Below are 17,026 nucleotides of genomic sequence, written 5' to 3'. Positions count from 1 at the left end.
ATCATTATAAATGCTTTAGATAAATGATTAGTGTATCTTAAAGTTTATGTTTCATGTTTTCAGCAGGCAAATACAATATTTAATTACACAGCTTTCACATAAATGGGTGTTAGAAAGCTTGTGTTTGCTGTAGATACTCAATTTGTTTTGTAAAAATAATTAAAAAGATGTAAATATGAGATCTAACCCCAATACAGCAAGTGCTGTACGTTCGTTCCTTCTAAATGTTTCCAGTCATGGGGAATACTTGTATGTGCAAAGTCACAGGTTCTGATCAGTTTCCACAATTCTTATCGTGAACAACATTTGCTTAAAATTGTAATTGTTTAACGGACATTAACAATATTAAGATTCTCTCTGTGTGGTGTGAGGGTCTTTAAGCTTGCCAAAATTTGGCTTACTGTGTACGTTTAATTGGGCTTTAACAATGGACTATGATTTGCTAGCACCTGGCAAGAACTGCTGGAATTGCACTAACCTTTTATCCTTTTAATATGTCTCTTCAGAGCTGTGGCATATCAGTGGAGTTCTGCAGTCACGTGACCAGGGCATTCACAGTCAGCACAAAAGGCAGCCGAGTAGAACGTGCAGAGGACGCACTGGCTCACATGGGTAGTTCGGTGAGTATTAAGAAGTCTCTTTTTAGGACTTTTGTTAGCGGTAGACTGTGGGCACACACTTCCACAATTAGTGTGCAAAACAGTGATGGATGGAATGCTTGAATTAATCTCAGCCACTGGCAATCACATTGGAGCCGCCCCCTAACCATTGTTTTTTTGCACACCATGCCACCTCAGTTTGGTCTCGGCTAAATGCAAATTAATCTTGACCCTGCTCCAATAGGAACAGTCCAGCCTGAACTGCGAATCCGGGTCTTCCCCAAACCTGAATACAAGCAATCCAGGACTGATTTCACCCTAGTTATGTGGGCTCCAGTTTCATAGTGTACATGGGACCCATGTGTGGGCATACCTGTCCCAACTAGGGCGACACAATTAGTATACAAAACCGTGATGGATGAAATGCTTGAATTAATCTCAGCCACTGGTAATCACTTGGAGCTGCAAAATGGTGGCTTGGGATGTGGCCCGAGCGATTGCCAGTGGCTTAAATTAATTCAAGCATTCCATCCATCACCTTGTTGTTTTTGCATCTGCTGCCCTGGAACCAAGCTATACCTGGCTGAATAGCCTAACTAAGTAGGGCGAAACTGGTCCTAGGTTGCTTGTGTTCTGGTTCAGGGAGGACCTGGCCTTGCAATTAGGGCTGGACTGTTCCCCCTGAGTAGCAGAGTCAAGACTGATTTGCATATGGCCGGGTCTAAACTGAGGTGGCAGGGAGGGCAAAAAAAACAACGGTTGGGGATTCGGCCCGAACGATTACCAGTGGCTGAGATTAGTTCAAGCATTCCATACATCACCTTATTGTGTTTAAACATTTCCATGGGAAAGCTGATAAATTGGAACAACTACTCTTGATCTAGCAGTCGCTTGGCACAGCAGTCTTCTACTGTGACTCTTAGTAGAATAAATAGCCTTATTTGAAATGAGTTCAGAAATATTTAAGGCCCTATAGTGGCTCGGAGATTTAAGTGTCTACTGAGCCAGAGAATGGTAATATTACTTAAAGCTTTCTGCCATCTGTTCATCGCTGAGAATACTTACAGCTCTGAGCTGCTTACACTAATATCACTTGACCTGACCCAGCATGTGACCCTATAATTGACTGTTGCTTGTGCTGCATGATGCTTTCTATTGCGCTTGCATGTATAACAGTGGTTGCGTTCAACAAAAATTAAATTGGGTAGGTTTTATTTTTATTTAAAGAAGCTTCAAAAAGGTTTGTTCAGTAAAAGAGTGACTGTAGAATTTTTATTCGTCCTGAATTATTTTTTCTTTGCATTCCTTTCTACCAGGTTTTCAGTGGCATTACTCTGACAAAATTTGGAGGCATTGTGGTGTTGGCCTTCTCCAAATCTCAGATTTTCCAGGTGTTCTACTTCAGAATGTATTTAGCGATTGTGCTACTCGGAGCTACCCATGGCTTAATATTCCTTCCTGTCTTGCTGAGTTACATAGGTAAGCGTTTGCATAAGGCTCCACTCAAATAGACAATCAAATCAAAACCACCATTGTCCTAGCTTGCAGATTCAGCCTTTGAATGGATTCAGCATATAACAAAAGAATATAATCCTTCTATAAACGCTTATCAGTATCAACTTGTTTTGGTAATGTTCTTCTGGCAGCAAAAAACCTTTGCATCATTTGGTACTACAGTGGCAAGTGTTTGGGTGAATTTTTGATCATAACTTAGTTATTTAATTTCCACATTATGTTAGATAGACGTATTTAAAGACACACTATCTTTGCACATTCCTTACGTCTTGACACCCTCTCTGGTATAAACAGGGACTAATGTACTTTGTTGGTGCAAATAGATTGCAGTCTTTTCTGTCAGTGCTTGCTTCAAAAGTGGCGAGTACATAAAATACCAGGTACTGGTGTTCCATTTCCTTATTTCTCAAAATGCCCCTTCCATTTGTTAACCGAACCCAGTAGCAAGAACTACCCAAAATGGGTGCAGGGGGGAGAACAAAATCGACCCAAACATAAACATGGGAGAAGCATGGCCAGGACATATGGTGTACCTGAGCCCTTATTATGTAATGGGAGCTTTGTCACAGTTTGAACCACAATGCACCTTTTGTACAGATGACTGGACGCAAACAAAGACTATGGGGGTCATTATGAACATGGTGGTCCAGATCGCCATGCTGGCGGTGGCGGAAATTACCGCCACCGGCATGGCGGCCTGGACCGCCATATATTGTTCACACAGGAGACTGCCACAGGTGGAACTTCGCCACCGCCAGGCTACCGACGCCAGGTAGCCTGACGATGGCGGAGTGCCTTATCCGACAGGCCGCAGGATAAAAAAAAAACCTGTGTTCCCCCACCGGGGAAAGGCTGGCGGAAGGGGTGCTCTGGGGCCCCCGTGCACAGCCCCGTCGCGCATGTCGCTGCCCAATTTACGGGCAGTGATATGCGCGACAGGTGCTGCTGCACCCGACGCAATGCGACATGGACGACGGCTCTTGTGGAGCCATCAGCACTGTCCAGGCCCAGCATTCCACTGGGCCGGCTGGCGGAAACACTGTGTTCGATGGCATCTGTCGCCGTAGATACGCATGTTCTGCAATAGCTCGCCATCTGGTGTTGGGCCGGAGTGTTACAAGTTGTTTTTCTTCGAAGAAGTCTTTCGAGTCACGGGACCGAGTGACTCCTCCTTTTGTCTCCATTGCGCATGGGCGTCGACTCCATCTTCGATTGTTTTTTTTCCGCCATCGGGTTCGGACGTGTTCCTGTCGCTCCGAGTTTCGGAACGGAAAATTAGCTAATTTCGGAAGATTTTCGTCGGTATTGTTGCGTTCGGGATCGGCGTACTTAGATTCCACACCGCATCGAAGATCGAAGAGCTCCGGTGCCCTTCGGGGTAGTTTTTCGATCCTCCGTCGGGGCCTGGTCGGCCCGACCGCGTGCTGAAGAACGCCGATGGAACGGACCCCGTTCCGTTTCTGCCCCAAATGCCACAATAAATACCCCTACACAGACCAACACTTGGTCTGCAACCTGTGCCTGTCACCTGAGCACAGCGAAGACACCTGCGAGGCCTGTCGTGCGTTCCGGTCCCGAAAAACACTCCGAGACCGTCGAGCCAGAAGACTTCAAATGGCGTCCGCACCGACAGCCCAACGGGAGTTCGAGGAACAGGAAGAAGAAGGTACCTTCTCGATCCAAGACTCAAACTCCGAAGGATTCGACGATACACAAACCGTGAGTAAGACGTCGAAAACCACACAAAGAAACATTTACAAGGCCCAGGGGACGCCACTGCCACCAGGCCATGGCTCGACCCATAAATTCGGTGACCGACCGTCGGCACCGAAAAAGGCCCAAACAGTGCCGAGATCGTCCGACTCCGGTCGAGACACCGGCACGCAGCCTTCTCGGGACCGAGAAAGTGCTGGAGACAAGCCTCGACACCGAGATGCCGGTGTGGACACGGCTCGACGCCGAGACAGCGGCACCGAAACAGATCGACGCCGAGAGGTTTCGGCCCCGAAAAGGAAAAAAGTCACCTCGGAGCCGAAAAAACAAGCACACAAAGTTTCGATGCCGAAACAAACTGCAAGCGACCCAGCTTCAGGCTCTTATACAGAAGAGCACTCGCTAACCTCCCAAATGCAGAAGCATAGGTTTGAGGAAGAGCTACAAGCAACTGATGTGGACCATACGCAAAAGCGTATCTTCATTCAGCAGGGGACAGGAAAAATAAGCACCCTTCCCCCCATTAGGAGAAAGAGAAGGTTGGAGTTCCAGACGGAACAAGCACCACAACCAAAAGTGGTGAAAAGAGTTACACCACCACCCTCTCCTCCGCCCGTGATTAACGTTTCACCAGCACAAACTCCATCACACTCCCCAGCTCACACCACCATGAGCCAGGGTGACCAAGATCAGGACGCATGGGACCTATACGACGCCCCAGTGTCAGATAACAGCCCGGAGGCATACCCTACAAAGCCATCTCCACCAGAAGACAGCACCGCGTACTCTCAGGTGGTGGCTAGAGCAGCACAATTTCACAACGTAAGCCTCCACTCAGAACAGGTCGAGGATGATTTCTTGTTCAACACACTCTCCTCCACCCACAGCTCCTACCAAAGCCTGCCTATGCTCCCTGGTATGCTCCGGCACGCAAAAGACATATTTAAGGAGCCGGTCAAAAGTAGGGCAATCACACCAAGGGTGGAAAAAAAGTATAAGCCGCCTCCTACGGACCCGGTTTTCATCACTACACAGCTGCCACCAGACTCTGTTGTTGTAGGAGCAGCTAGGAAAAGGGCCAACTCTCACACATCTGGAGATGCACCACCCCCAGATAAAGAAAGCCGCAAGTTCGATGCAGCTGGTAAGAGAGTCGCAGCACAAGCTGCAAACCAGTGGCGCATCGCGAACTCCCAGGCACTACTTGCGCGCTATGACAGAGCCCACTGGGACGAGATGCAACATCTCATTGAACATCTGCCCAAGGACTTCCAAAATAGGGCAAAACAAGTGGTTGAGGAGGGACAGACCATCTCCAACAACCAGATACGTTCCTCCATGGACGCTGCAGATACAGCTGCACGGACAATTAATACATCTGTAACTATCAGAAGGCATGCATGGCTCCGAACGTCTGGATTTAAACCAGAGATTCAACAAGCAGTTCTCAATATGCCTTTTAATGAAAAAGAACTGTTCGGTCCAGAAGTGGACACAGCGATTGAGAAACTCAAAAAAGATACGGACACTGCCAAAGCCATGGGCGCACTCTACTCCCCGCAGAGCAGAGGGAATTACAGCACATTCCGTAAAACGCCCTTTCGAGGGGGGTTTCGGGGTCAAAGCACACAAGCCAGCACCTCACAAGCAACACCGTCCACTTACCAGGGACAGTATAGAGGAGGTTTTCGGGGACAATATAGAGGAGGGCAATTCCCTAGAAATAGAGGGAGATTTCAAAGCCCCAAAACCCCTACTACTAAACAATGACTCACATGTCACTCACCCCCTCCACACAACACCAGTGGGGGGAAGAATAGGTCATTATTACAAAGCATGGGAGGAAATCACTACAGACACTTGGGTTCTAGCAATTATCCAACATGGTTATTGCATAGAATTTCTACAATTCCCTCCAAACATACCACCAAAAGCACAAAATTTAACAACACACCATTCCAATCTCCTGGAGATAGAAGTGCAGGCACTATTGCAAAAGAATGCAATCGAATTAGTGCCAAACACACAAATAAACACACGAGTTTACTCACTGTACTTTCTGATACCAAAGAAGGACAAAACGCTGAGACCAATCCTAGACCTCAGAGTAGTGAACACTTTCATCAAATCAGACCACTTCCACATGGTCACACTACAAGAAGTATTGCCATTGCTAAAACTGCACGACTACATGGCAACTTTAAACCTCAAAGATGCTTATTTCCATATACCAATACACCCATCGCACAGGAAATACCTAAGGTTTGTATTCAAAGGAATACATTACCAATTCAAGGTACTGCCTTTCGGATTAACAACCGCACCAAGAGTCTTTACCAAATGTCTAGCAGTAGTCGCAGCACACATAAGAAGGCAGCAAATACATGTGTTCCCATATCTAGACGACTGGCTAATCAAGGCCCATTCGTTAATAGAGTGCTCAAATCACACAAATCATATCATACAAACCCTCTTCAAACTAGGGTTCACCGTCAATTTCACAAAATCCAAAATTCAGCCACGCAAGGTACAACAATACCTGGGAGCCATAATAGACACATCAAAAGGAGTAGCCACTCCAAGTCCACAAAGAATTCAAAATTTCAACACCATCATACAACGCATGTATCCAACACAAAACATACAGGCAAAGATGGTATTACAACTCCTAGGCATGATGTCATCATGCATAGCCATTGTCCCAAACGCAAGACTGCACATGAGGCCCTTACAACAATGCCTAGCATCACAGTGGTCTCAAGCACAGGGTCACCTTCTAGATCTGGTGTTAATAGACCGCCAAACTTACCTCTCGCTTCTGTGGTGGAACAACATAAATTTAAACAAGGGGCGGCCTTTCCGAGACCCAGTGCCACAATACGTAATAACAACAGATGCTTCCATGACAGGGTGGGGAGCACACCTCGATCAACACAGCATACAAGGACAATGGAACGTACATCAAACAAAACTGCATATCAATCACCTAGAACTTCTAGCAGTTTTTCAAGCACTAAAAGCTTTCCAACCAATAATAGTTCACAGATACATTCTCGTCAAAACAGACAACATGACAACAATGTATTATCTAAACAAGCAGGGAGGGACGCACTCCACGCAGTTAAGCCTGCTAGCACAAAAAATTTGCCATTGGGCAATTCACAACCAAATTCGCCTAATTGCACAGTTTATACCAGGGATACAAAATCAACTCGCAGACAATCTCTCTCGAGATCACCAACAGGTCCACGAATGGGAAATTCACCCCCAAATTCTGAACACTTATTTCAAACTCTGGGGAACACCTCAGATAGACTTGTTTGCGACAAGGGAGAACGCAAAATGCCAAAACTTCGCATCCAGATACCCACACAAACAATCCCAAGGCAATGCCCTATGGATGAACTGGTCAGGGATATTTGCTTACGCTTTTCCTCCTCTCCCTCTCCTTCCTTACCTGGTAAACAAACTCAGTCAAAGCAAACTCAAACTCATATTGATAGCACCAACTTGGGCAAGGCAACCCTGGTACACAACGCTGCTAGACCTATCAGTGGTACCCTGCATCAAATTGCCCAACAGGCCAGATCTGTTGACACAGCACAACCAAAAGATCAGACACCCAGATCCAGCATCGCTGAATCTAGCAATCTGGCTCCTGAAATCCTAGAATTCGGGCACTTACAACTTACCCAAGAATGTATGGAAGTCATAAAACAAGCAAGAAGGCCATCCACCAGGCACTGCTATGCAAGTAAATGGAAGAGGTTTGTTTGCTACTGCCATATTAATCAAATACAACCATTACACACAACTCCAGAACATGTAGTGGGTTACTTGCTTCACTTACAAAAATCTAACCTAGCTTTCTCTTCCATTAAGATTCACCTTGCAGCAATATCTGCATACCTGCAAACTACCTATTCAACTTCCCTATATAAAATACCAGTCATTAAAGCATTCATGGAGGGCCTTAGGAGAATTATACCACCAAGAACACTACCTGTTCCTTCATGGAACCTAAATGTTGTCCTAACTAGACTTATGGGTCCACCTTTTGAACCCATGCACTCCTGCGACATACAGTTCCTAACCTGGAAGGTGGCATTTCTCATCGCCATTACTTCCCTGAGAAGAGTAAGCGAGATTCAGGCGTTTACTATACAGGAACCTTTTATACAACTACACAAAAATAAAGTCGTCCTAAGGACCAATCCTAAATTTTTGCCAAAGGTTATTTCACCGTTCCATCTAAATCAAACAGTGGAACTTCCAGTGTTCTTTCCACAGCCAGATACCGTAGCTGAAAGGGCACTACATACATTAGATGTCAAAAGAGCATTGATGTATTACATTGACAGAACAAAGAACATCAGAAAGACTAAACAACTCTTTATTGCATTTCAAAAACCTCATGCAGGAAACCCAATTTCAAAACAAGGTATAGCCAGATGGATAGTTAAATGCATCCAAATCTGCTACCTTAAAGCTAAACGACAGCTGCCCATTACACCAAGGGCACACTCAACCAGAAAGAAAGGTGCTACCATGGCCTTTCTAGGAAACATCCCAATGCAAGAAATATGTAAGGCAGCCACATGGTCTACGCCTCACACATTCACCAAGCACTACTGTGTAGACGTGTTATCCGCACAACAAGCCACAGTAGGTCAAGCTGTATTAAGGACATTATTTCACACTACTTCCACTCCTACAGGCTGATCCACCGCTTTTGGGGAAATAACTGCTTACTAGTCTATGCAGAACATGCGTATCTACGGCGACAGATGCCATCGAACTGAAAATGTCACTTACCCAGTGTACATCTGTTCGTGGCATCAGTCGCAGTAGATTCGCATGTGCCCACCCGCCTCCCCGGGAGCCTGTAGCAGTTTGGAAGTTACCTTCAATTATTTATATATGTATCATCTCAACCTTAAATAGGTGTATACTTAGTCACTCCATTGCATGGGCACTATTACTACAATTCAACTCCTACCTCACCCTCTGCGGGGAAAAACAATCGAAGATGGAGTCGACGCCCATGCGCAATGGAGACAAAAGGAGGAGTCACTCGGTCCCGTGACTCGAAAGACTTCTTCGAAGAAAAACAACTTGTAACACTCCGGCCCAACACCAGATGGCGAGCTATTGCAGAACATGCGAATCTACTGCGACTGATGCCACGAACAGATGTACACTGGGTAAGTGACATTTTCATTCCACCCGCTGGCCCAGCGGAATGTTCTTTATTGGGCCGGCAGGGTCTTCAACTGGCTAGCGGTCTGTGTTTAGACCACCAGCATGAAAACGGCGGGAAATCCCGCTGTGTTCATAATGACCCCTATATACCTTATTACAGTCAATTTGTTGCCCCCAGGGCAGCTGTAATTTCGTTCCTGCCCTGCGGGCAAGCACATCAGTGAATGGTGCAATGGCAGTTTGATGCATCCACCTCTTGTTTCACTGTGCTGGCAGCAGCTTCCTGCACTTTAAAGGTGAAAAAGAAATTCCCCGCAAGTAAATGCAGTGAGTGACAGCACCCACCTTTAATGGGATGCCTAGGGAGGTCTATAGGACCCCTGTTTCACCTCCAGAGAGTTGCCCTCAGGGGCTGTGCTCAATTTGTCTCCTGAGGACCTCTTTGCCTCTGCACCAATCATATGGCACAGTCACAGATGAAAAGTGTTTCCCTTTTTTGCATGTGGCCATGCCTTTATAAGATAAGGCCAAGGCTCTATGTGTGTTGGCACTATCAGTATTACAGAAAAGACATCTGCAGCCCATTCTGTAATACAACAGTACCGTGGGGGTGGGGGGCGGAAGACTACCCATATGCCTGTTACGCACCCGTGAGCGGTATGTGTAATAAGGCCCTGATGTCCAGACCCAAATAATACTATGTGCAGGTTTTTAGAACCTGTGATTGATATTTAAGTATGGCAAGCGAAGGAGAAAAAGTGAGGTGCTGCACTGAAAAATATAAAGCTCTCCACCCACTTATACAGCATGCAGAGTGTGCCAGAGGTAAAATGGCAGTGTGATGGTCATGAAAGTGCCAGTTGAGATAGGCATTTGAGGTGAAATTACCATTTTTACCCTCCGTGCCCGAAAATGATCCTGAATTTTTTAAATTCTGTTAACAGAGAGATTTAATGGCAGGAGAAAGTGGTTTAATTGGGGGTTTTACACGTTAATTGACACTTCTACCAAGAAGAAAAAGCAATGGGAATGTTGTGGCAGTTAAGTGCAAAGATTTTATGAATTACCATAATAACGGCTTATCATCTTCACTCAGGCTGTTAATACCCACTAATGATTAGGATTAGGGACTTTTGCTATAGGTATATATTATGACCATGAGTTGCATCAGCATTTAGATGTTTGCTTGGATGACCCTAAACAAGTGTGTCAAGTTGAAGTAGAATGCAGAAACTACAATCTGAGAACCACCAAGGCTGAAAGGACAAACTCAGATGGAGAGGTTTTGTGATAGTTACACAGGGATGGACTCCAGGAGAACAGCAGTGAATCATATCACAAACCACTTTCCGTTCCTTTTCTGTAATGGTAGTGTGTTTTCCAGATGGGCAGAGAGCCATGCCATTACAAAGATGAAATACAGACACATGCTGCAATCCACAACAAGTACAACTGATGGGTTGATCTCTGCCGCAGTCTCAAATGGGATGAGGGAAAACATGTATGCAGCATCTTGCTCTAGGTTCTCTCAAATACTAGCATAAGAAACAGCATCTGCAGGGCAGGCTAACAAGGTGAGGCAGTCCATAATGTGCTCTACATCAGCACCAGTTAAAATTAGTCATGCTTTTTCCCTGTTGTATTAAGATGTTCGGTACCTGTTAATTCCAAGACAGATGGTCACACATTTCAAGATTTTAAGACCCCGGACCCCCCACCCCCCGTACTATTCTATGCCTCTTTATGCAGACAATAATTACTATGGTTATCAATATTGAGCACATCTTATAAACATGGTAGGTTGATTGGCCTGGCATGTTCCTTGAATAGTGCTTCAGGGTTATCTTCTGCAGCCTGAGCATAGCAGCTATGTACTGGTTATTCCCATGGTGTTAGTTTGAGGCCTTCCTTCATCTTTGAGACGGTTCTCCTTTTCCTTGCTGTTTATCATTGGGAACTTAGAGTTTCACCATATGTCACTGACCCTTTTCCCAGCTGCTGGTGTAGAGTCCTCATGTGGTCTTATATCTTTAATGATAAACATCTTTTGATCCATTCCCAATTGGATTGTTTGAATGGGCAAAATGACAAGATTTCAATGTAACATGTTTCAAAGAGTTTGCTGGATGGGGCACATAGTCTGTTTAGCTCCACCACTACTTTAGACAGTAAATGTTTTCTTCATAGGATTGTTGCAAATCACCTTGTGATTTGAGAAACAATTATGCATTGCATAAACAGCATGTAAGATTTAGATCGTGTTCCATCCTAATGTAGATGCATTTCAAGTTGTGTTATTTAAATCTTCATCCATATTCAACTGAGGAGTCTAATCTCTGCATGTGGTGTCACATTTTATGATCATCCTCTTAGTAGTGTTAAGCAGGAACCAAGGTAAAATAAACACCTGTATTGTAAGTTGGCAGTGAGCAATCAAGCAGTTTAAGGGCACCAGACACAATCAATCAATCAATCAGTCAGTAAGTTTTTAGAGCACGCTACACACCCGTGAGGGTCTCAAGGTGGCGGGGGGGGGGTTTGTGCTGCTACTGCTCGAGAAGCCAGGTTCTGGGAAGCTTCCGGAATGTCAGCAGGTCTTTGGTCTGTCGTAGGAGCAATGGGAGGGTGTTCCAGGTCTTGGCGGCAAGGTGGAACACCTTCCCACTGCTCTTACGACGGACCAAAGACCTCTGACATTCAGGAAGCTCCTCAAAACCTGGCTCAGACCTCTCAACAGACTTAGAACATATGGTCTGAAGGGCTATACATGCATTCATCTTGTCATCAGAGGTCTTCACATGGAGAAAAATAGTAGTGACTTGGATTGTTGCAGCTAGAGCTGCTTGTGAGAGGAACATAGAATTAAATATTACTTGGGGGAAACATTGATTGAGTGTGGAAAAAATCTGTTGCTGGGCTAGAGTCCGCTCAACCCTGGCTCTTTTGTTTGTAAAAACTGCAGCAAAGACTTTCACAAGATAAGGGTCTCTTTGGAAAAGGAAGTTTGCAAATGGCTACAGGATCAGCAGCTGAATGATACCTCCATATGTTAATGGGGATCCACACCTAAGCCCAACATCTGTCTCTCCATCATGTGAAGCCAATGTACCTTGAATATCGTGCACTGCTTTCCTGTTTGATGAGGACGTGTGCCGGATTGTAGCAATTCTGTTTGGATTTTAGATTACATTATTCAAAATTCAACAGTATTGTTATCGCTCGGTACCGGGTTAGTGTTATCGTATCGGCACTGATCGCAGAGGCGCTCCGGCGGCCCTTTGGGGCTTCCGATCTTCAGCGGGGCCTGGTCGGCCCAAACGCTTCCATCGACGAAGACTAATGGACCGGACCCCCTTCCGCTTCTGTCCGAAGTGCCACTCGAAGTATCCTTATACAGACCAACACCTGGTCTGTAATCTGTGTTTATCACCAGAACACAGGGAGGATACTTGTGAGGCCTGTCGAGCGTTTCGATCAAAAAAGATCCTTCGTGATCGAGCGAGAAGACTACAAATGGTGTCGACACCGAGAGAACAACTCGACGCCGAGGAGGAGGAAAGAATTTCCATCCAGGGGACGGACTCTGACGATTCCGAAAGTGAGCGAATCACGACGATGCAGAAAACAGTGAGTAAAACTGCCCCATCCAAAACTCACACAAAGATCATTAAGGCCAAGGGGACGCCACCGCCAGCAGGCCATGGCTTAACCCATCGAAAAGAAGGTGACCAAACATCGGCACCGAAAAAGGCCAGAGATTTGCCGAAGACTTCTGACTCCGGTCGAGATTCCGGCACCGAACGATCTCGACACAGAGAGTTCGACTCACCCAAGGTGAGAAAAATAACGTTGGAACCGAAAAAGACTTTATCGGAAACATCGGTACTGAAAAAAGCGGCTTCGGAGCCGAAAAGAAGCTCTTACACAGAAGAGCAAGGACTTTCCAGCCAAATGCATGAAAAGCACAGATTTGAGCAGGAAATAAGTATGGTTGAGCCAGACCATACGCAAAGGAGGTTGCATATCTAGAAAGAGACTGGAAAAATACCAACTCTTCCTCCAATTAAAACAAAAAGAAAACTGGCATTTCAAGAGTCAGAAATGCAGCCAAAGGCGAAGGTGGCCAAAGAAAAAACACCACCACCAAGTTTTTCGCCACAACCTTCCCCACTACACTCACCACAGTTGTCTCCGGTGGGAACACCTCCTATGCATTCACCTATGCATACAGGGATGACGCAGGATGATCCTGATGCATGGGACTTGTATGATGCACCAGTATCAGACAACAGTCCAGACTGTTACCCAACAAAGCCGTCACCTCCAGAGGACAGTACTGCATATACACAGGTACTATCAAGGGCAGCTACGTTCAACAATGTAGCAATGCACTCTGAGCCAATAGAGGACGATTTCCTGTCCAACACCTTGGCATCCACCCACACTTCCTACCAGAGTCTGCCAATGCTCCCGGGCATGCCCAAACATGCAAAACAGGTATTCCAGGAGCCAGTCAAAGGAAGGGCTATCACGCCTAGGGTGGAGAAAAAATACAAGCCTCCCCCAACGGATCCTGTGTTTATAACACAACAACTTACACCAAACTCGGTGGTTGTAGGAGCAGCAAGAAAGAGGGCAAACTCTCAATCGTCAGGAGACGCTCCACCACCTGACAAAGAGAGTAGGAAGTTTGACGCAGCGGACAAACGAGTGGCAGCACAGGCAGCCAATCAATGGCGGATCGCAAACTCACAAGCCCTACTTGCTCGCTATGACAGGGCACACTGGGAGGAGATGCAACACATTATACAACACTTGCCCAAAGAACACCAGAAACGTGCCCAACAGGTTGTGGAAGAAGGACAAGCAATATCCAACAACCAAATAAGGTCCGCATTAGACTCGGCAGACACGGCAGCACGAACGGTCAACACTTTTTATTTAATACTTTGTCGTCAACACACAGCCAGTACCAGAGTCTGCTGATGTTACCAGGGATGTTGAAACACGCAAAACAAGTGTTTCAAGACCCAGTTAAAAGCAGAACTATTACACCTAGGGTGGAAAAAAAGTACAAGCCTCCCTCCTACAGACCCTGTGTACATCACGCAGCAACTAACACCTGACTCAGTGGTAGTAGGCGCAGCACGCAAAAGGGCAAACTCACAGACTTCTGGGGATGCACCACCACCCAACAAAGAAAGTCGAAAGTTTGATGCAGCGGGGAAGAGAGTTGCAGCACAAGCAGCCAATCAATGGCGCATTGCCAATTCACAGGCTTTATTGGCAAGATATGACAGGGCTCATTGGGATGAAATGCAGCATTTTATTGAACATCTTCCCAAGGAGTTTCAAAAGCGTGCACAGCAAGTGGTGGAGGAGGGCCAAAGTATCTCCAGCAACCAGATACGATCGGCAATTGACGCAGCGGACACAGCCACCAGAACTGTGAACACAGCGGTCACTATTCGGAGACACGCATGGCTCCGCACCTCCGGATTTAAGCCAGAGATCCAACAGGCTGTGCTTAATATGCCTTTTAATGGACAACAGTTGTTTGGGCCGGAGGTGGATACAGCTATAGAGAAGCTAAAGAAGGACACTGACACGGCCAAAGCCATGGGCGCGCTCTACTCACCACAGAGCAGAGGCACATTTAGGAAGCCACACTTTAGAGGGGGGTTTCGAGGCCAAAGCACAGAACCCTCAACCTCACAAGCCAAACCCACATTCCAGGGCCAGTATCAAAGAGGAGGCTTTCGGGGACAATATAGAGGTGGACATTTCCCTAAAACCAGAGGGAAATTCCAAAGCCCAAAGACCCCACAAACTAAACAGTGACTTCAATGTCACAAATCCCCAACACATAACACCAGTGGGGGGGAGACTCCCAATTATTACCAAAATTGGTAGGAAATAACTACAGACTTGTGGGTCCTAGCCATTATCCAACATGGTTATTGCATAGAATTCCTACAATTACCACCAAATGTGCCTCCAAGTACACACAACATGTCCAAACAACACTTGGATTTATTACAACTAGAAGTCCAAGCGTTGTTACAATAGAACTGTTACCAACCATCAGAAAGGAACAGGTGTTTTTTCCCTGTATTTTCTAATACCCAAAAAGGACAAAACTCTGAGACCCATCTTAGATCTCAGAACACTAAATCTTTACATCAAATCAGATCACTTTCACGTGGTAACACTTCAAGATGTAATCCCCTTGCTCAAACAACAAGACTACATGTCAACATTGGATCTCGAGGATGCGTACTTCCATATACCCATACATCCTTCACACAGGAAATACTTAAGATTTGTAATCCAAGGAGTACATTACCAATTCAAAGTGTTACCATTCGGGATAACGACAGCACCAAGGGTATTTACAAAATGCCTTGCAGTAGTAGCTGCACATATCAGAAGACAGCACATACACGTATTCCCGTATCTAGACGATTGGTTAATAAAAACCAACACTCAGAAACAGTGTCTTCAACACACAAAATACGTCATAGAAACCCTTCACAAACTAAGGTTCTCAATAAACTACCTAAAATCACACTTACAACCGTGTCAAATACAACAATACTTAGGAGCAACAATCAACACAAAAAAAGGGATTGCCACTCCAAGCCCACAAAGGGTACAAGCATTCCAAAACGTAATACAAAGCATGCTCCCAAACCAACAATATCAAGTAAAATTAGTGATGAAACTTCTAGGCATGATGTCTTCATGCATAGCAATTGTCCCAAACGCAAGATTACACATGTAGCCCTTACAACAGTGCCTAGCGACACAATGGACACAAGCACAGGGTCAACTTCAAGATTGATAGACCGCCAAACACACATCTCGCTTCAATGGTGGAATCCTGCAAATTTAAACCAAGGGCGGCCTTTCCAAGACCCAGTGCCTCAATACGTGATCACAACAGATGCTTCCATGGTAGGGTGGGGAGGACACCTCAACCAACACAGCATCCAGGGACAATGGGACACTCAGCAGAAACAACTTCATATAAATCAGCTAGAATTACTAGCAGTGTTTCTAGCGTTAAAAGCATTTCAACCACTAATAGCCCACAAACACATTCTTGTCAAAACAGACAACATGACAACAATGTATTACTTAAACAAACAAAGAGGGACACACTCATCACAACTGTGTCTCTTAGCACAGAAGATTTGGCATTGGGCGATTCACAATCACATTCGCCTAATAGCGCAATACATCCCAGGAATTCAAAACCAGTTGGCAGACAATCTCAGTCGAGATCACCAACAAATCCACAAATGGGAAATTCATCCCCAGATACTACAGACCTACTTCCAAAACTGGGGAACACCGCAAATAGACCTATTCGCAACAAAAGAAAACGCAAAATGCCAAAACTTTGCATCCAGGTACCCACAGACTCACTCCAAAGGCAATGCATTATGGATGAGTTGGTCAAGGATATTTGCTTACGCTTTTCCCCCTCTCCCTCTCCTTCCGTATCTTGTAAACAAATTGAGTCAAAACAAACTCAAACTAATACTAATAGCACCAACTTGGGCATGACAACCTTGGTACACAACATTACTAGACCTGTCAGTAGTGCCTCATATCAAACTACCAAACAGACCAGATCTGTTAACTCAACACAAACAACAGATCAGACACCCGAATCCAGCATCGCTCAATCTAGCAATCTGGCTCCTGAAGTCTTAGAATTCAGACATCTAGACCTTACACAAGAATGTATGGAGGTCATCAAACAGGCTAGAAAACCTACAACAAGACATTGCTACACAAATAAATGGAAACAATTTGTTTATTACTGTCATAATAATCAAATTCAACCATTACACGCGTCCGCAAAAAACATTGTAAGCTACTTAATACACTTACAAAAGTCTAAGTTAGCTTTTTCATCCATTAAAATACATCTCACAGCAATCTCTGCCTATCTGCAAATTACACATTCAACTTCACTATTTAGAATC

At 45.3% G+C, this 17,026-nt stretch overlaps 1 protein-coding gene across 1 annotated transcript in view; it reads left to right on the top strand.

Moving 5' to 3' along the window:
• NPC1 (NPC intracellular cholesterol transporter 1) overlaps nucleotides 1-17,026 on the top strand; it is a 313,228-nt gene that overhangs the window by 250,752 nt on the left and 45,450 nt on the right. The window contains exons 23-24 of the mRNA XM_069220022.1: nucleotides 507-620; nucleotides 1,916-2,078. Of these exons, the coding sequence (XP_069076123.1) occupies nucleotides 507-620; nucleotides 1,916-2,078 (277 nt within the window). The remainder of the gene's footprint in view (nucleotides 1-506; nucleotides 621-1,915; nucleotides 2,079-17,026) is intronic.

Source organism: Pleurodeles waltl, chromosome 2_2 (assembly GCF_031143425.1).
Source record: "Pleurodeles waltl isolate 20211129_DDA chromosome 2_2, aPleWal1.hap1.20221129, whole genome shotgun sequence".
Lineage (NCBI taxonomy): Eukaryota > Metazoa > Chordata > Amphibia > Caudata > Salamandridae > Pleurodeles > Pleurodeles waltl.
This window is presented reverse-complemented; position numbering and strand designations above follow the sequence as displayed.